At 42.9% G+C, this 20,140-nt stretch overlaps 1 protein-coding gene across 2 annotated transcripts in view; it reads right to left on the bottom strand.

Annotated features, from left to right (window-relative positions):
• The window catches only part of bcam (basal cell adhesion molecule (Lutheran blood group)), a 62,509-nt gene that overhangs the window by 13,596 nt on the left and 28,773 nt on the right, over positions 1-20,140 (bottom strand). For both annotated transcript variants that reach the window (XM_030072763.1, XM_030072762.1), the window contains exons 2-6: positions 5,627-5,754; positions 4,039-4,249; positions 1,853-1,926; positions 1,606-1,702; positions 214-396 (exon numbers count right to left, since the gene is read on the bottom strand). In XM_030072763.1, the coding sequence (XP_029928623.1) occupies positions 214-396; positions 1,606-1,702; positions 1,853-1,926; positions 4,039-4,249; positions 5,627-5,754 (693 nt within the window). The remainder of the gene's footprint in view (positions 1-213; positions 397-1,605; positions 1,703-1,852; positions 1,927-4,038; positions 4,250-5,626; positions 5,755-20,140) is intronic.

Consider the following 20,140-nt stretch of genomic DNA (forward strand, 5'->3'; position numbering starts at 1 on the left):
GCCGTTTATTAGCTGGAATAGGAAAAATACACCACAAACCAACATAACGGGGGCAGTTCAAGTATTTTAGGGTGGGATTTTACATAAAATAGAATTAATCAGAGGATGAAGATGGACGGATGGAGCGGCCGGCAGATAGAAACACAGGTTGCGAGTAGACTTTTTCATAGATTCATCAGATTTAATCCACTCTGAACCCTCCTTTGCACTCACAGTTGAGGTTGATGGTGATGGTGTCAGACTTCTTCTTTTTGATCTGGTCCCCTGGCATGCTGTACTCCACGGTGCACTGGAACACAGAGTCCTTATCCGCCTTGGTGGGCTGCATGTACAGGGTGCTTTTGATGGTGAAAAGATTGGAGGCCTCCCTCACCACCGAGGGAACCATGTAGGTCTCTGAGGAGGAGGAGGAGGAGGAGGAAGGGCGGGGGGAGTAGGACAAGAAGGGAGAGACGGAAAAATGCCTTAAGCTTAAGTGGGTTCAATTCATTTACGCAGTGAGTGAAAGATCAATTGATTAAATGAGTGATTGACTGCGGCTAGGGCACAGATCACGCTCTGCTCTGTAAAGCACATGAAGCGTTTGCCGCTGAAACAAGATAACCACCATTAGAAAAAAAAAAGTGACAGGACAAAAATTTAAAACACATAATGGTATTTGATATCAAGTCCTATAGAATTTAGTGATCTATTAAAGATGAACATCAGAGTTTTCAGTTTAAACAATGTGGATTTGTTTACACATATCATTTCAGACACAGAGCATGTTGTTGTTAGATCCCAGTGACCATCCTGAAGAAATTAGTAATCTTCAAACACATTCAGACAGTCTTAACATTTCATGTTTATGAGGCCCACTGTGTTCTCATTTTTATTTCTGCGCAGCGGCTTGGCAATAAAGCCACTTCATTTAATTGCCACCCTAAATTGCAGGCAGTTCAGGGAACCATAACAGCTACTTCACCCAACCACATTTGAATATCCAGATCAATATCCTATATAGGACTGCAACACGAGTGATACAGTAGACTAACCAGAAAGCTAATTTACACTTCAGTTATTAATACAATGTCTCCTTTTTTCTGTGAGTTTTACCTCCGCTGTGTCTCCTTCTTCTGCTGATATGGCTATTGACTGAGCAGAGGCAAAAACCAGCCTGGAGCGGTGCACGGCCCCTAATTCTTCCCTCTCCTCACAATACTGTGTACTGTGCAAGTTCATATGTCCTTGTGCACTTTTTGGAAAACCATATAGTAAGTATTTTTGTTGTTGTTTGTGGAAGCAAAGTGTACTCACGAGCACTGCTGGTAGCCAAAAACTATTGTCCATCTTTCACTTCAGATAATTAGACCTTTTATTTTGTGAATGGACATAGTGAATGAGTATTTTTGAGTACATTCACAAAGGATGCTACCCAGGGTGGGAAACATTTATTTTGTCTGTCATCTGTCTTATACTTCATGGTGACAGCTTCACTTGCCTTTCTTCTAAATCATGGTTGGTAACATTCAACCTTCAAACGAAACCAAATAAAACCAATAAACCAAAATTCAGCAGGATTTGGCAGGTCAGTGTGACTCCATCCAATGAGCAGAGGATACATACTCTCTTTCCTGTCCTTAACCTCAGGTAAGGGCTGGTCATCTTTGAACCAGATGATTCTGGGCTGGGGGTGTCCGTTATGCGTCACACAGGTACCGATCTGATACACACACACACACACACACACACACACACAGAAGCATACACAGGAAGGACAGAGATCAGTGTCAGAACATGTTAGAATCAACTATCCAAATGTCCAAGAAACAGGAAACAACAACAACACATGCACACACACACACACACACACCTCAGAGCTGGTAGACTCTCCGGCAGAAATGGCCTGGCTGGACGGCCTGGTGAGCTCTGGCTTCTCGGGAGCATCTGAGAGAGAGAGAGAGAGAGAGGTGGGGGGGGGGGGTCTCATTATATCATTATGATTCACTACAAGGAAAGCATTTAACAGTAACCATGAGAAACTGGCAGGAACAAACACACACGCTCCACTACCCTATATGTATTCTGACCCGCATGCCTGCTGACCTTGTTAATGAAGGTGAGCACTAAATTTCCCGGTTCATATTATTCCACTGTGACCTGGCTCACATGTGCCGATAAGGGTCAAATCCCAAGGAAAACACTCCTCCTCTCTCTCCCCCTCCCTCTGTCTCTCCCTGTCTCTCCCTCTTTCACACACACACACACACACACACACATGCACACACATACTGTTCCCTCCCTGCTTTTCTCCTTCATTCCCTTGCTCACTTGTTCACATGCAAGGTCATGCTATCACTACCTGCAGCTGTCGACTACACATAAAAATAAACAGCAGCCATTTAATATCACTGGATGGGTCTCTCTCTCCCTCTCTCTCTCTCTCTCTCACACACATACTCTCTCTCTCTCTCTCTCTCCCTCCCTCTCTCTCTCTCTGCTTCTCTTTCTCTTTCTGTTTCTCTCACTGATTTAGTTTTTTACTGTCTCATGTTACATTACTCCCAAGGCTCTTGTAGACCTCTTTTACAGCTGTTCCCTTGCTATAGGCATTTTCTCCTGGAAGCCATATGCAAAGTGTAAACACACTTGTTTTGCTGCACGATGAGGACTAGTTAACGTTCTGAGGCAGGTGAGATCATTGCACGTCTCACCCGTCACTCTCCCTCTCTCCTTCCAGAGAAATACACTTATTTCATCCTGATAAAGGCCATTAAAGTGAAAAATTGAATTGAGGGAGAGAAAATAGGGCAGACAAGACCCCCCCGAACCTCTCCCTTCCTATTTTGAAGGCAAGACGCCACTATTTTCATTCCCCAGTGTGCCTCTGCTCAGCACATATCTCTGTTTATGTTCTACCGTGGACCTCCCTAGGGAGAGACCTGGCTATGACTGCTACAACTCAATCCTCAGGAGACATCATAACTCAGTCCCATTAAGTCAGGACAGGACAGACACACTGTAATTCATTCCCAGTGAGTTGAGCGGCCAAATGCAGACAAAGAATAAATGTTACTTTGCGAGACAGGCGGTATTCTCAGGACTCCGGCCATTAACTCTGTCCAAAAAGGCCTTTGTGAAACGGCACTTCATTAAGGTATTGTCAGAGATGGCACTTTTCACAATGCACCGGCTCGTTCACAATTAATAGCTTTTTTATGAGATTCCTTTAAACTTCACTGCCTTTTGAGAGCATAAATGTTAATGAATGGCTTTACAAGGCCCTTTTTCAAATAGCAACTTAACTAAGGGAAGGGTCGTTTCACTTTCATCCAGCTCTATTCTCTCAGTCTTTAGAGTGATTGATCAGTGCAATCCAAAATGCAAATGGGTGCTATTCATTTTGGCACTGTAGCTAAATGCTAACAGTATGATTGATGCCTTCTGAGGGTTGCTGTGGGAGGGGAAAGGACATAGCAACCTGTGACAGGGTCAGCTCTCGGCGCCATGGTGATGAATCGGGGCATTCATTAAGGTGAGATCTATGAGACATGACAGGTGTGATTGAACTATTTATCAATTGTGTCAGGAGTGATTAGATTGTGATTAATTGATCTGTAGGGAGCATATCAAAGGGAAATTATAACCTCAGGCTCTGGAAAAGGCTAAAAGTCTTCCTGCACATGACATCAAAAAGTGAAATCTGCTGCATTCCTGACACATGCGGATAAGTGTGACAAATGATTGCTCATGACATTTCATTTCCCTGAATAAGTTTTGCATGGTGGTACTTAATAAAGCACGCTCAAAATGCAATCACCAAAATGCATTACATGGATTAGACACAATTAAGCCATCTCTAAATTAGAGTATGCCTGAACACACACACACAGATCTGATTAAGATCGTAAACCTTTAGAGGCAGACAGTAACAAACCAAGTCATAAATTCCAGGCATCGGCGACTGATTGGAAAGTGAAGGTGAGGGGGGCAGAAAGGTCGCTTTTAAAAGGTCACGGTGGGGTCGCGTTAAAGGCTGAGGGGCACGGGCTGACTCACAGAAGACTTTGAGCGTCGTGGTGGCCTCTACAGACGCAGTGGGGCCAGCGACCTGGCAGATGAAGGAGAGCTCGTCGGAGGGCTGGACAGCGGAAATGGTCAGGGTGAAGTCCTCGCCAATGGTGACCCGGCCAGACAGAGGGCTGTCATTGTCGGTATTCCCATCGCCACCCTGGGAGCGGAATGCCACGCGAATCCTGGTGTCATCCTCCTGAATAAGTTGCAGAGGGAGGAAGACAGAAAAATGTGAGAACATATATTACTTACTGCGTGGAGGTCTGGGGACACACTTGCAAAACAGTCACAAATCCAATTTTATATTACAAAAAAGAGCAATAAGAATAATAAACAGAGCTGCTTATTGGGAACATACAAACATACTATTCATAAATTCACAGGCCCTAAAATTCATTGACTTGGTTGACTTTAAAACTGCACAAATCTGCACAACATGTATAAAGTGAATAATAACATGCTTCCAGAAAGTATCCAGAAGATGTTCCAGATCAGAGTGAATAAATATCAACTGAGAGGGATTTGCATGTTCAAAAAACAAAGGCAAGAACAAATGTAAAACAAAGATGTATAACAGTAAAAGGTGTAAATTTATGGAATAATGTAGAAATAGAAATGAAAGTATGTAATACACTTAATAGATTTAAAAAGCTATTTAAAAATAATATTATTAGTAAATATAAAACAAAATTATGAACACTAGTGTACTTATGGACTGCCTTGGGATCCTTTGTATAGATACACATATTTTGTTTTTGTGTCTTTCATTTACTTTATTTTATTATTCAAGTGAGTGGACGAAATATTGGTAATGTAAGAAGGATAGGCAAAATAAGCTAAGGCTTCTGCCTATACCTTTTCGGTCAGTGTTTATTTGTATATATTATATATTTATTTTGGTTTTCCGCTGAAAGGAAATGAAATATTATTTATTGTTTAAATATTTGTGCATAAGTAATTGTCTATTCATAGGTGTATTTGATTTCTGCCGCTTGAAAATGACCGAAATAAAACATTCATTCATGCATTCAAGAACAAATAAATGAGGAGAGAGTAGGGAAGGAAGGAGGAAAGGAAAGAAGAAGGGAATGAAGGGGGACACAAGACACATATAAGTGATATTTGAAGGTTTGAGAGACAGCAATGGGGCATGGGAAAGCACTGGAGGAAAGAAATTCACAAGAAGTTTCCTTCCAAGTTCTTCCCAACCTAGAACCTGGTCATTATGTGCACATTACACCTACATAGGGAGCTAAATAAAATGATAATTTTAATACTCTGTGAGACTTCAGTTATACCAATTCTTTTCCAAACAAAATTCTCCAAAGAGAGAGAAATGAGTGAGGGGAAACAGGGACTAGTTTTTAGTAAATTTTAGTCTAATCAACTGAAACAACACCTAAAAACCAAACATTTTAATAACACTTGGCAGAGCATTTGATCTTAATAACTTCCTTATAGGTTGAATATGGTGAACGTCTAATCCCCAGAGTTGCTGTTTTTTTTTTTTTTTTCCGTGATTTTTTGTCAGCATTTGAATTTTGAATAAAACCAGCATCCATGTTTGACTTACAATGTACCAGCTGATGATGTCCTTGCTCGACGGGGGCAAGCCGGTGACGGTGCAGGGCAGACTGGCCGATTCTCCTTTTATCACCTCCACCGTAGGAGTTACCTTCACGGTCACAGACCCGCTACACACTGCAGGTGAACACACACACAGACAGACGGGAGGAAGATATGAGTAGGGAGGTATTTTTTTCTTCACTGAAACCAGAGGGATTGACGGCAATGTGCAACAATGAGAGCTTTGAGGATTAACACAAAGCAGTGGGTTTAACTTGGACCAAACAACATCAACACCAGGAATCATAATGACAAGAAGTATTATGGTGGGGGGGAAAAAAGCAAAAAAGCAAATAAAATACAGAAAACAACCACTACCTGACTGCAGAGAATAGAGAGCTAAGATGAATTTTTACTATTAGATACATCTACTAGCAAATCTTTTGACAGTACGATACCTTCCGACTTTAAATCTTTTTAACTTAACTTAATTAGTTCACATTCAATCCCATTGGTAATATGGCATTAAAATGATAATACAGCATTAGAATAGTGAAGTACTATAACAGTAATATCCATGCATAATCCAAACACAATAAACGGCATGAGTAATACAGCCTGTTAAACCTCCACTGGACATGTGAAGGTTGTGTTGCACAATAACCCACACAATGTCTGTCAAAGCAGGGCGTGCGGGAGCAATGAGAGAGGAAAAAGGATGGGAGAGGTCGACAAATAATAATAAAAGGTAGTGACTGCAGCCTGTCTCCTAGTTATTAGATTGAAAGCCTGTGTGTTTGCTTGATGCCCTGAGGCCTTCTGACTGTTTAAACACAGCGTTAGGAGAGCCGCGACAGCTGAGTGGCGTCCATGTGGGACTTTATCAGGGCCGGAGCACGCCTTTTCCTGCGATGCCTTGGGCTGACAACACTCGTCACTCACCGCACACACATACACAGACACACACACACACACTGATCACACAGACATACACAACTGTAATGTCAGACAGACAGCAACAAGAAGATGTGGTCTGTGATTAGCCCACACAAAAATTTTAAGCACTGAGCCTCCCCCGTGATGGGAAAACATAGGCTACATAGACACACACAAACATGAAATAGAAAACAGATACACGGTCTTAAGCCTTGAGAGATGACACATAAATAGTCGAGGCAATGCCAGGGGATCATTGCACGGACCACACAGACCTCACACATCTCTCTCGACACACAATGCCACAAATCCTCTGCCGCAAAGAAGAGTTTTATTCAAAGATTCAAGAAAACTTAACATATCGAAGGTAATTGAGCAGCAGTTAAAGTGGTAAAGCGGCACTGTGGAAAGCCAGAAAGCCCTCAGTGACCCTCATGGCTAGGAGTGTGGGTGCTCTCCATTCAATAGAGACATTAGGATGCACACAGTGTTCTGGATATCAATGGGAGAACAAGCAACTGGGGCATGGGACGGACACAGAATGGCTCCTGTGGGGATAGAGAACACTAATACTCTAACTATGTGTGTGTGTGTGCGTATCTGTGCATCTGGCTATGGTGGGACAGTGTGACAGGAAGATTGGATTACAGGGGAGAGATGGAGGAAGGAGGTGGAGGACGAGGGAGGGGAAGCAGGGAGAACGGGAGGAAGGGAGGGAACTCCATTTCTGCTAATGAAGTCACTGCAGAATGTACAGTGCCATAAATCCCCCTGCTACAGTAATGCACGAGGGGCGCCGGCATTCACAGCCTTATGTAACCCTGTTTCTATCTAACGCACAGAAACACAGGGCCACCACAAACAACTGGACGGCTTTATCAAACTGCCTGGGGTAAAGCTAGCAGAACAATTTTACAAGTATTGGCTATCAAATAAATCAACTATAAGCCAGGAGCATATGCACGGCATAATTCATACTGTACACGACGTGATTTGCATAAGTGGTATCTAACCCTCCTACGCACTTTGGCAAGCTCACAAGAAGGATTGTGCTTGCCAGACACACTTAGGCAAAATTAGCCGATATGCCAGTAAAAGAGCACTACGTTATGGGAATGGAGATATATTTACTGTAAACTAGAGTACAGCCATGGAAAAAGCTACAGCTGGAAGTGTATATGTGTGTGTACAGAGTAAATAATGGATGCATAAGGGAAGCCACAGCACACAAACCTTGCAACACTACCAAAAGCCTTCGGCACCGCATACACTCAAGCACCAATATTAAAAGGTTCACTAAAAGCAAGAGATCAGCAACGTTCAAATTATGATTCATATTCATTATCATATACATGTTGCTAATGAACAACCCAGACTCCTATAGGATAGCATGAATTAATCATATCATCGATGGTGCGACTACAAAATCCTCACTTCAATAATTTATTTGTTGTGAGAAAAGGCGGTGGAGAGGCCGGGTAGGATGGACTTCTGGGAATTGTAGTTGTCTGTCAGGCTCGTTTTAATAACAGGGCGGAGACATGAAGATGGGGAAGATGAAAGAGCGTTTGCTCGCGTCTTAGGAGAGGCGAGCGAATGCTGAGGGGAGGCCGCCGCACACTGGGAGGCAGGGAGGGAGGGATGAAGACAGTAAATACCGGAGATACAACAAGACCTGTCCATAATACACACAATTATGTTACGACAAGTTACTTTGAAAATGCAATACATTGTTCAATACTTATTAGTCACTTTAAAAAGTATTTTACTGGTTAGGGAAAGTAACAGTTACATTACTTTCCATCAGCAATGATATAAGCCTGGTTTTATGTAACCTGACAGTCCTCAGTTATCATTGCAGTGTAAACATTGCTCCAAAGTTGTTGTGTTTGTGAACGCTCATGTTGATATTTTAACGTTTGCTTGATGTTTTTAATGCATACATTTTTAGAGCGTGCATGCTGCCGCCTTTCTTGATCAGAGCCCACTTGTAAAGTAGATCTCAGTGTGGCTTCACCCTGGTTAAATAAAGTTGTTATGCCCCTCTGCACAACCATTGGCTCTGCAGTGCAGTGCAAGAGTCTTGGGTGGTGCCTGGGCTAAATTGGCTTAATTGTCCACACCTGAGAAGGAGGAGTGGATAAAAGGAAGGGAAACTGCCTCCTGAGGGGAGCTGCACACTCACCACAAACTGTTGTGTATTTGAACTGCTCCCCAGATTTTAATTTATATTATTTATTGAAATAAAATTATGTGTAATCTGACGTCAGTCTCCACTTTATGTTGTGGCCCACGAGCCAGGGTCGTAACAAAGTTTAATTAAAAAAAAAAAAAAAAAAAATGAAAAAAAAAAAAAAAAACGAAAAAACAGTATCTATAAGAGCTGTATGAAATGACACTTTAGTTTAACCCCTTTCAGTGACCAAGGAGAACAAAATAAAGCTTCTGCTCATATTGGCAGTAACAAACGCCAGCTGTACATCTACTGAATGCGTTTGGCGGAAGAGGCAGAAGTAAATTTGTCACACTACTTGTTACTAAAATAAAGGAATGACGTTACTGTAATGCACCGCGCGTTAATGCACACTGATCCACACCAGTATTTGTGGGCGCATGCTTGTGTCAGCATAGTGTGTGTGTGTGTGTGAAAGAGACATTTCATCAGGCTCAAAATCAGAACAAACCAAACAGGTCAAAGGTCAATATATTTCACTCTCTCCATTGTCATTTCTGTCAGCCCCCTAACGCCACTTCTCCTCGCTCCACAATATCCTGTTTTATTCTTTCACTTCCTCTCAGTTTGCTCTCTCATTTCCTTCAACGCTCTCTTCATCCCATACCAATTTTTCAGTCTTCATTTGTCTCGACTCAGCCTCTCGTTCTCTTCCTTGCTGCCTTACACCCCTCTCTCTCTCTCTCTCTCTTTCTGAGTAGTAGGTCTTGCTGCCTGAGTAGCTCTCAAACTAAACCGCCAGTATTTTCGCGAGCCTCGTCTCATGTTCTGAGAGTTGTACGAGGGATGCAGCCCAAAAGAAAATCCCCCCTCTGTTTTTGGGCCAACACAAACAGCTAGCCAGACAAGCAAGTGTACAAGAATGTGTGAGTAAACCAAGTGCGACGCTTTAAAGCAGCACTTAGGACTGAAGTGTCCAGTTGAGTGGTGTATGGGAAAAATACACACACACACATACACACATTAACTCAAGTGACTCACTGGCTGTGTTAACATGCACAGAGAAAGCCATTCTTAACCCGGTAACTCCAGTAACCTCATTTTGTGTGAACGCCTTAACTTGGTTAGGATAACACAATCTGGTTAAGGTGTGTGGTTTACTCCAGTATCAGATAAGCTACTATGGCTTGTAAACATCCGACTCCATCCGCTTTTGTCTTCCACCGTGTGTGCAAACGCAGACTTCCACCGAATCAGAGGTCAACAACAGGCTACTATATGGAGTATCAAAAATTCAGTAGCCTGCCTTTGCTGAAAGAACAATATAGATTTTTTTTTTAATTTTTTTTTGCTGGTGGACAGTTTGATCTATGAGTAGCTTTATACCCCTTTTACGCTGACTTAAAATCCCACTACCATCCAGGACTTGAGCTCAGTGTAAATGGGTTAACTCAGCATTTTAGCCCCGTGTTATGAATCCTTGTCACCATCGGCTTCGGCTCCAACTGGCCGAGGTGTAAACGGGTCACCTGATAATTTGTGACCCGCATAGGTGCAGTGACACGGGACCGCTCAGTGTGACTTTAACCATGTAATATGATAAATGACCCATAAATCATCATCATTTTGGACTGAACTCTGGCTTATGTTTGGAGTGTACTTGCAATGAGAGACTGCTGGAGTGTAGTGTCAGAGAAAGCACTGCGTTTTAGCTGGGAGATTGTGACTTCTGTGAAACTGGAGGCAATATATGCTGTCTGGAAGCCCACTTTTTTTTTTTAGTGGGTAGTCCTGGCTATAAAAAAAATGTGTAAAACCCTTTTGCTCGGTGTAAAAGTGGTATCATTGCTTCATGATCTCTGACACGCAAGTGCCACACCTGACTGAATATCATTTAAAATGATCATGAACTGATAAAAATGCTCATTTTCTCACTTTAGAGATAACTTTAGGTCTTCTATCACTCACCATCTCCAAAAAACTAGTGAAAGTAATATTACAGGTTGGAACGGGACCTCAGCAAACACCAGTGTTTAGCAGCCTCTGCCTCTCTTTCTCCCTATCTAACTTTTTTCCTCCCCTTTCTCTCTTCTGCATACATCTGTCAGTGTTATTCCCACATAGTTGTGTCTGGTCTTATCAGTGGGGCTGCTGCTGCTGCGAGGTTGTGAAGAGATGGGAGACCAAAGCATAATTAGGGAGTCCTCTAGCTCATCTTGAGCCTGAAGCAGTGTGTGTGTGTGTAGTTGTACGTTTGGAGAGCGAGGCTGCCGGTTGCCTGTCCAAGTGTGTGAGAGTGTGTGAGAGGGAGAGAGGGGAGGGGCAGGGGTCGCTGATGGGGACGAAGTACATGGGGGTCTCGTTAGCTGATGCAGACCAGATAATCGGATTTAGCCACAGAGAGGGAGAGAGTGAGGGAGGTGGTGTGTGATGGGGTGCGTGACCGGGCAGGGAGACAGATGGGAACGAGACGGTCAGACTGTGGACAGTACACACCCACATCCACACACACACACACACACACACATGCACATTTTCTCTATAATGCATGTGATATTTATGAGCAACAAAAACCACTGGTGCTGAAAAACAAGAGTTAAGTACGGTGTGTGTGGGAAAAGTGATCCTGGCTTGTGGTTGCCGCGGCGTGGCAGAGTGCAGCAGACCTGCAGTCAGCTCAGTCCCACATCTGCTGAAAAGTTAATGTGAAATAACCTTTAATACCCTCTCTGTGTCTGTTTTTCCCCGCTCTCTTTTTTCTTTCTCTCTGAATCAGCCTGTATCTCTCTCTCTCTCTCTCACACACACAAACACATGCACACACACACACACATACACATGCAACACGACACAAGCGGGCGCCCCTCATTATGAAAAGAACCAGCTGGATCCTCTCTCCCCTGTCATCCTTTTCTCTCTTGTTCTCCCCTCACCTACTGTCGTATTCTGGACATCAAACTCGGCGCCTCTTTCTCTCCAACTCTCCTTTTTTTTCATCCCTCATTCTCAAAGAGCATTCTTTAATACCCTGGGCACAAACTTGCTTGCATGTGTGTGAAAGGCAGAGAGAGAGAGAGAGAGAGAGAGGGAGAGGGGATATAATAAGAGAAGACAAGAATAAGAGAAAGAAAGACAGAGAAATCATGAATCAGTAAAAAAGGGCAAGAAAGAGAAAGTTGGGAGAACGAAGGAGAACAAGAGATGGTGCATATGTGTGTGTTTAAGTGAGTGTGTGTGTGTCCATGCCCAAATGCACATGTAAGCCTAGCCTACATGTGTGCCACCCCTATTCAGCAACCAGGGCCTCTTTATGAATCCAGCATGAGCCCCCTTTCCCTGATGGTGTTTGGCCGGTCTCGCAGGCTGCTAAAGCAAACAGCATTCAGCAGCAGCATGATGGATGGTCCGGGTAACATAGCTTTAGTGAGGTCGACTGTATACAACATAATGATGGTGGTAGAGGTGCGAGAGAGTGCGCTTCACTTATAGTACGAGCCAGAGGGAGCTCAGCTTCCCCAAATGAGACATGAGCTCCCCTGAAAACATGATTTGAGAAATACAGTCTCTAAAATATGAAGCGACAACATGCGGGGTTTTTCCTAGAGAACTCACAGAAAGCCCTCTTTCTCCAATTTCACACCCCGGCACAGTTAAACACATTTTTTTTTTTTTTTTTTTTTTTTGCACTCATGGGAATAACCAGCGTAATGAACGGTAGAGTTTTCTAATATGACTGCATTACCAGCACACTCCACTGCGGCGCTATACTGTTATCGGCATAATGCACCTGGAAAGGCGCTACCACAAAAGAAGAGCTCTGCGTTTGTGTTTACTAACCTGGTAAACTCAGATAGAGTGACTGCGCATTGTGGTGAAAAAATAAGCGAGTGGTTAGAGGTCCGAATCCTAATTTCTTCTTCTTAGATATGATCGAGGTCCCAACTTACACCCCGTCAGGTTTTCCAAGCCTCAACAAAAGCTGTTTAAACTGTTTTTTTTTTTTTTTTCAAGAGAGTTGGAGAGAATGAAGATGGTGATAAAACACAATGTCGCAGAATATTGTAGGATAATAAGCAAAGCATCAGCTCGTACGTCTGATTCACATTTCATGTTACAACGTACGGTGGCACGCTGCACAGGCTTAGGATAACTGCTGGAGGGCTGCACTTTATAAGAGTATTATTAACGTTATTATTTGAATTTATAGGCCTTCTCCAATAATAAAAAAGACTCCCCCGAATGGCACAGCATAGTTCTCATGCTGGCTTTGCTTGTGTGTCACAGAGATGGACCATAAAGATGTGCACCAGCGGCAGCACTGTGACGGGGCATGTACGGACGGCTTGATATATGAAGTGAGTATTATGATGTAAGGACAGGGGAGATGAGGGCTGTTTGATAGACGAGGGAAGGTCAATGTCTGTATGTGTGTGTGTGTGTGTGTGTGTGTGTGTGTGTGTGTGTGTATGGTCCGAAACATCTTTGTCCTGTAACAGGATTAGTGTGTTTGACTGTTGTCAAACCAAACAGCGTCCTGCTGCAGAAGACACAGCCTCAATGTCACTAGCACTGAGTCACAAACAGCACAAGGGGACAAACACACACACACACACACATACACACCACTGTCCATAACAAACTTGACATAAAACCTAAAAAAAAAAAAAAAAAATCTCCACTTCTTCATGAAAAGTTCATCACTTTCCACTAATCAGCACCTTTTCCAAAAAAGTCAACCATTATTTCTCAATAACCTTGGAGCTACTTTCTATTTTAATCAACAATGCTGATGCTGCAGTCTGCCCCGTGTGTTATGATGGACACACACTGTACGTGACTCATGGGAGTCATCACAAGGCAGAGGGTCTGTCTGTGCACATGTGACTGTGTGTATGCAGACATGTACTGAGCATTAGAAATTGCTAGTCAAGTTACTTTGCTGCTATTTTAGCAGAAGAAGCAATGCAAAAATCTATTTGAAGACAAGTAAAAAGTAGCTCAGGGGATGCATTTTGAGAGGGGAGTGGAGGGGTGGGGGTTGCTGCCGTTTTGCTGCATTTTGCCTTGTAACCATTGATACCACTAAATCCTACACAAGGGTCCCTTTAAGAAAAAGTAAAAATTACTGACTTAAAAAAAAAAAAACACTTGAAAAAAAGCAAGCACAAAAAGCTGATCAACTGCAGTAATATAGTTATTTACACCCGTGTGTGTGTGTGTGTGTGTGTGTGTGTTTGTGTGTGAGAGAGAATGAGTGAGTGAGTGAGTGAGTGAGTGTGACAGCAGGGCGTGGCAGGGTGCTGTGTAGCCTCTCTGACATTTGTAATGGCCCGCTAAGACTTCAGATTGGACTTGGCTCAAACTCTTGTTTTACGAGCCTTTCACATTCGCTCAGCGCTCGTTTTAGTCTGCCTGCCCGCCTATATGGGCAGGGTTTGCACCGCAGAGACAATTCAATTAGTTCAGTCAGCCTCAATTTGCCAGACAAACTCGGTCCATCTCGGAAAATTATCCAAGAGGATCCAAATGTAAGGCAGGCACACAAAGGAGAGAGACGGCGGGTGCTCACGGCAAAGCAGGTGGTGTTTGCTTGGGACGCATTAAAAGTGAAGTGTGATCTTCAGCACATCTGGGCGTCTAGTCGGAGGCAACACACATCTGCCCTCAACGCTGCGTTAACATGCAACATGCACTCACACGGCATATGGTGCTGCTAAAATGTGTGCAAATGAAAAGCGACACAAACGTGTGTTGCCCTTAAGCTGGAGACAAATGTGTTTAAAATGAATGAACTATAAGGACGGAATAAACTAAAGGGGAGCTGAGGCAACTCTTCCTACAGAGAAAAAAACAATAAAGGTCTTATTAGTTGTAATGAACACTCCAAACTCCAACATGGTGCACCATTATGTCTTGAAGGTACACTGCAAAAACACAAAATCTTACCAAGATTATTTGTCTTATTTCAAGTCAAAAATGTCTTATTTCTAGTCAAAATATCTCATTACACTCAGAAGTAACTTGTTTTTAGACTCTTTAGTCTCTTGTTTCAAGTGAAAATTCACTTCACCAAGACAATTCACTTGAAACAAGTGAAAATTTGCTTGTTTCATTGGCAAAATTTGCCAGTGGAAAAAGTGAAAATTGGAAAGTGTAATGAGATATTTTGACTAGAAATAAGACATTTTTGACTTGAAATAAGACAAATAATCTTGGTAAGATTTTGAGTTTTTGCAGTGTAGGGCTGTGTGATATATGTATTTTTTTTTATTGTCTTGGTGACATGAATTTTTGCAATGTGCCTTCACAAAAGACGGCATAAACACATTTGTGATGCCTTGAGCCAGACTGCAGCCTTGCATCCATGGTAGCAGCCCGGGTGTAGGCTAAGTCCAAACACTGAAGGATAAATCGTATAGGATAAGGATGAGTGTATCCTTATCCTGGTGGGTTCATAAGTATTTATAGGATAAGAATAGCTGGCTCAGAGTATTTTATCCCGGGTGTTAGCTTCTACTGCGGACACTAGGCTGCAGAGGGATAAAATACAATGAAAAGCTTTTCAACATTATAACCACATTATATCTGTTTCATCTCTCCCTAGCCTGTGGAGTCAAACCAATGGGCGGCTTGGCAAGCTATGCCTCTGCCAAAGAGTGAACCAGCTGTGAGGAAAGACAGTTATATTGCAAATAAGTTGCATTGCATTGCAAGTCATAGTGACTCGGACTACTATAAGCAGTTATTTTGGCTGTTTTTTTTTTGTTTGTTTTTTTTTTGGAATTAACTTGGTTAGCGTAGATATCAGACCATATGGCACCTGTACTGTCAGCTTTCCCCACCCCAACCCTGCTGAAGTATTTGTTATTGTGGTGTTTAAGTCCTACATCATTATTGCACATTGCATATTTTCAGTATTTTGTGTAGCGCCATTTGAAGGTGTAACACAGCAATGCAAATGTCTTTACACAGGAACAAAAAAATCATCTTTTCAAACTCTTCCGAGCAGAGATTTCATGGCTGGCTGAGGAAGGAAAAAAAATATTGGGTTTCTCCACTGCTGGAAGAGTTAAAATCAATATATTATGTCTGTGGAACATCCAGGATCCAAAAAAGAAACGAGCGAGGATTCGCTTGAAGCAAGCAGAGAAAGTCTTTGATAGGGTGTCTCTCTCAAGAGATTAAAACTGCTTCAAATGAATTCAGGCTCCGTGTTGCACCAGCTATCTAAAATGCAGGCGTTGTGCGGTCGAGGGCAGAAAAATAAGAAAGATGTAACGCAAAGGGAGCTTGGCCTTGGTTGGGTTAATGTCTGTCTGGCAAAAGCTGCAAGAAGTGTGAAATTTCAGTTGTTTTTTAATTTTTTTTCCACTATTCCTCTCATAGCTTGAATAGCTGAATGTTTGAAATGCATGGTGGGCTGAATGTGTGTGTGTGTGTGTGTGTGTGTTTGTGTGTGTGTGTGTGTGGCGAGCTGGGTCAGACTGCCAGTGTCAGGGTGGGTCCATGTAAGGCCTGGAGTCCGTCAACACCCGCATGATGAGAGAAGAACAGGTGCAACACACAGAGCAGCAGCTGCTTAGACCCACACAGACACACACACACACACACACACACACGCACACGCACACGCACACACACACAAATGCTCTCCAACAATGAATGCCACTGAAAGAGGATAAGAGGAAGAGTGAGGAAGACACTTACAACAAAACAGAATAGGAGAGAGTGATATAATTAGAGAGAGAAACAGGCAGAGTGAGTGTAATAAATAAGGAAAGAACAGGCAGAGGGAGAGAGAGAGAGAGGGAGAGAGAGAGAGAGAGAGAGAGAGAGAGTGAAGTCTGGAAGTTGGCAATTAGAGCTTCAGTCTGTGTATCCCAAGAATAAAACAAAATATGCAGAGCAGAAGAGTTTGGAGAGGAAGCGAAACTATTTAGCAACCAGTGAGACAGGAAAGGCAAACAGAGAAAACACACAGAGACAGAGAAAACCAGACCGACACAGATAAACGCTCATTGTGGGGGGAACTTTCAACGGCCAGTGCCTCCATACTGGAGCCATATTAGCTCCTTAAGTGCGGTGATTAGTTTTGGTGTCCTGCTAAGTGCTGACCTTTGAGAGGAGAGCAATGATATGTATCTGATGCCAATTAGGAGCACACTGACATTTACCCATAGGCTAGGATAACAGAGGCAGAGAGAGAGAAAGAGAGATGGGTAGCATGGGGAGAGCGAGAGATAAAAATGTAGATATACAGGTAAAGTGATAGTACAGAGACTGTGGGATAGTATAATCCAGGGCAGTCCTCAGTGCAGGTGTGTGTGGTCGGTTGGTATATTCCTTAGTCCTAGTCTGAGAACGACATGACGATACACAGGACAAGCAAAGAGCTGCAAATCAGTGGCATCCGCAAAGAAAAACTTTTGCTTTATGTTCCTTCGATTCATGTCGCGTATTTGATTTATGCTGCTGACTTGGTTTCCTTTTGTATTTCTATGTTTGCTTGTTTGTTTACTTCTGCGGATTATACGTGACTTTGGTTATTTCCTATGATGCTTATTGAGTTGTGATTCCTTCTATAAGTCTCTAGGGGTTTTTTCAGTCTCACCTGCGCACCTTCCTTCTTTTGTTGTTGTTGCTGTGTTTCTGCTGCTTTGTTTGTATATGTGCAAATAAAAAAATAATAAAATGTGGCAGATTTAAATACAGCGACTAGAGAACTGGTCAACACACACAAATGTGTGAGAAAGAAACAGCAGCCTAAGGGAATCATTACGTGGAATACTGACATGAACTCGGAAAGGTAGCTCGCTTTTTGGCTCACTTTTTGGCAACAGTTACGTACAGATGAGTCTTCACAAAACATCCAAAGAGAGGCTCAAACGGTCATTTGTTCCCGGTGTGATGAGATCATAATGGATTCATAATGGAGTTCACATTTACTTAGAGTGGAGATTTGCAAAGCGCAACTATTCTAGCACTCATTGTGTGTTTTTTGCCAAGAGACAAATTGCTGTGTATTTGCTGCACTTGGCCGGTACCGTAATGCTGATTCTAAAAGCAGGAGCGGCCGAGCCGTTTTCTGCATCTTCACCAAGAGACGGCTTCGGTTTAGAAGATGAGAGAGACTCTCGCTGAGTCTGGGAAAACTCTTTCTAATGAGCAAACACCGTGAAACCACGAACTCACGAGTTTATTTCTGCCTAATGACACGCAGGGACCGGCAACTCCCCAACAACCAATTAGAGCAATCTGAGAAGCAGACAATAGACTCGAAAATCTGCTCTGATTGTTCACAGGCCGGTCAAAAGCTTCTTCAGTCAAAACTCGCGGCCGATAGTGGAGGTCTTTTGTGCCGCAGAGATGAAATCTGGGACTCCGATTGAAGTCGAACACAATAACATCTTATCTCTGGTGTTCGTATTTCATTGCGCGGTGCAACTGGGCGCCAGTGTGGGCTGTTGTTTTTTTTGTTTTTTTTGTTAATGGATCGGCTGTGGTTTATGAGGGTTGTGTGTGTGTGTGTGTAGGAGGGTGGGTGTGTGGGTTGGGGGTATGATTGAGGATGAGATAGTCCCGTCCCGGATGTAGAAATGTCACATGCCAAGCCCTCGCCCTGCAATTACAGGATACGGGGGGTCCGTCTGTCTTTCTTTCTGTCTGTCTGGGCTTGTTCCGATGTACCATCTGATTAATGGCAAAATGCCAAGCAGCTCGCACCTGGGACCCTGCAGCTACACACACACACACACACACACACACACACACACACTCAGATGCAGGTCGCAGGTGGTGGCAGGGGTCATCTGAGTCTACTTGAGGCGAGAGGCGGCCGTGTTTTATTTGAGCACTCAGGTTATTTATTGTACTGAGCTCTGTCTGTGGACAATAAAACCTTCAGCTACTGTTTTGTCTGATGCACAAGGAGAGAGGGAGCAAAGAGGAGAGACAGAGAAGGACGGAGGAAATAAATTTGATCATTTGAGGCCAGAATTCTGTTAGCGGTCATCCTGTTTTCTCTCCTCCCCGCTTGCCTTTTTCTTATATTTTCCTCCGTGTCTGTTTGTGTAAAATACACCTTGAATAACTCTGATGTCAGAGGCAGAATACACATTTAACACAAATATAATTTAACAGGCATGATTCACTATGACTACAGCTACTCCTCATTCTGCATCTTTACCTCTAGAACTTCACTTAAAGTCTATTTTAAAAGCAGGACTTTAAGTTTTCCAATATCAACACTGCAAAAACTCAAAATCTTACCAAGATTATTTGTCTTATTTCAAGTCAAAAATGTCTTATTTCTAGTCAAAATATCTCATTACACTTAAAATAAGACATGATCACCTCAGAAGTAACTTGTTTTTAGACTCTTTAGTCTCTTGTTTCAAGTGAAAATGTGCTTGAAACAAGTGAAAATTTGCTTGTTTCATTGGCAAAATTTGTTTCTTGTTTCTAGCTAATTTTCACTTATTTCAAGTGAATTTTCACTTTTCCCACTGGCAAATTTTGCCAATGAAACAAGCAAATTTTCACTTGTTTCAAGTGAATTTTTACTTGAAACAAGTGAAAATTGTCTAAAAACAATTTACTTGTGAGGTGATCATGTCTTATTTTAAGTGTAATAAGATATTTTGACTAGAAATAAGACATTTTTGACTTGAAATGAGACAAATAATCTTGGTAAGATTTTGCGTTTTTGCAGTGAATATCATATCACTGCTTTCCTAAGTAAAGGATCCGAGGAGTTTTTTCCAGCACTACTGGAGATGACTTGGGTGTGAGGCATGTTTATCGTGTTTTCCTAAAGTTATCCTCATGTGAAATTAAGACAAAGGACGGAGTCAGCGAGGGGGAACGAGGACGACAAGTCGGAGGAGGTTTGATGTTTCCAGGCGCTCGACGTTGACGTAATGCAGCTGCATCAAACAGAAGGCTATTAGCAATTAGCCCGAGCACACATCCGTCTTCTCCACAGCCATAAACCCAGCGGCTGCGCTAACAATATTAGCATGTGCACGTCGTCCTCGGGCGCCGTAAAACGCAGAACCCCAAGTCATCGCAAAGTTCAATGACTCGGCAAATGGGGTCTGCCCGTCAAGCTGTGTATGCATATATATATGTGTGTGTGTGTGTGTGTGTGTGTGAGAGAGCGAGACAGAGAGATTGGAGGGCAGAGAGGTAACATCACAGTGTGCGCAACTGAGGTAGATAAATCACAGCTTCCCTGGTGTTTGTGTGTGTGTGTGTGTGTGTGTGTGTGTTTGCGAGGGTGTGTATGCCATCCCGGAGTAGTTTAGGGGCTCAAGGCAAACAGTGTGAAGTGGGCTACAAGGTCGGGCCCCTCACACACTCTTTTGTCTACCGGGAGATTCCCCCTCACCAGTCCTGTTGTCGTGGCAACGG

The sequence above is a fragment of the Myripristis murdjan genome, chromosome 16, assembly GCF_902150065.1.
Source record: "Myripristis murdjan chromosome 16, fMyrMur1.1, whole genome shotgun sequence".
NCBI classification, from domain to species: Eukaryota; Metazoa; Chordata; class Actinopteri; order Holocentriformes; family Holocentridae; genus Myripristis; species Myripristis murdjan.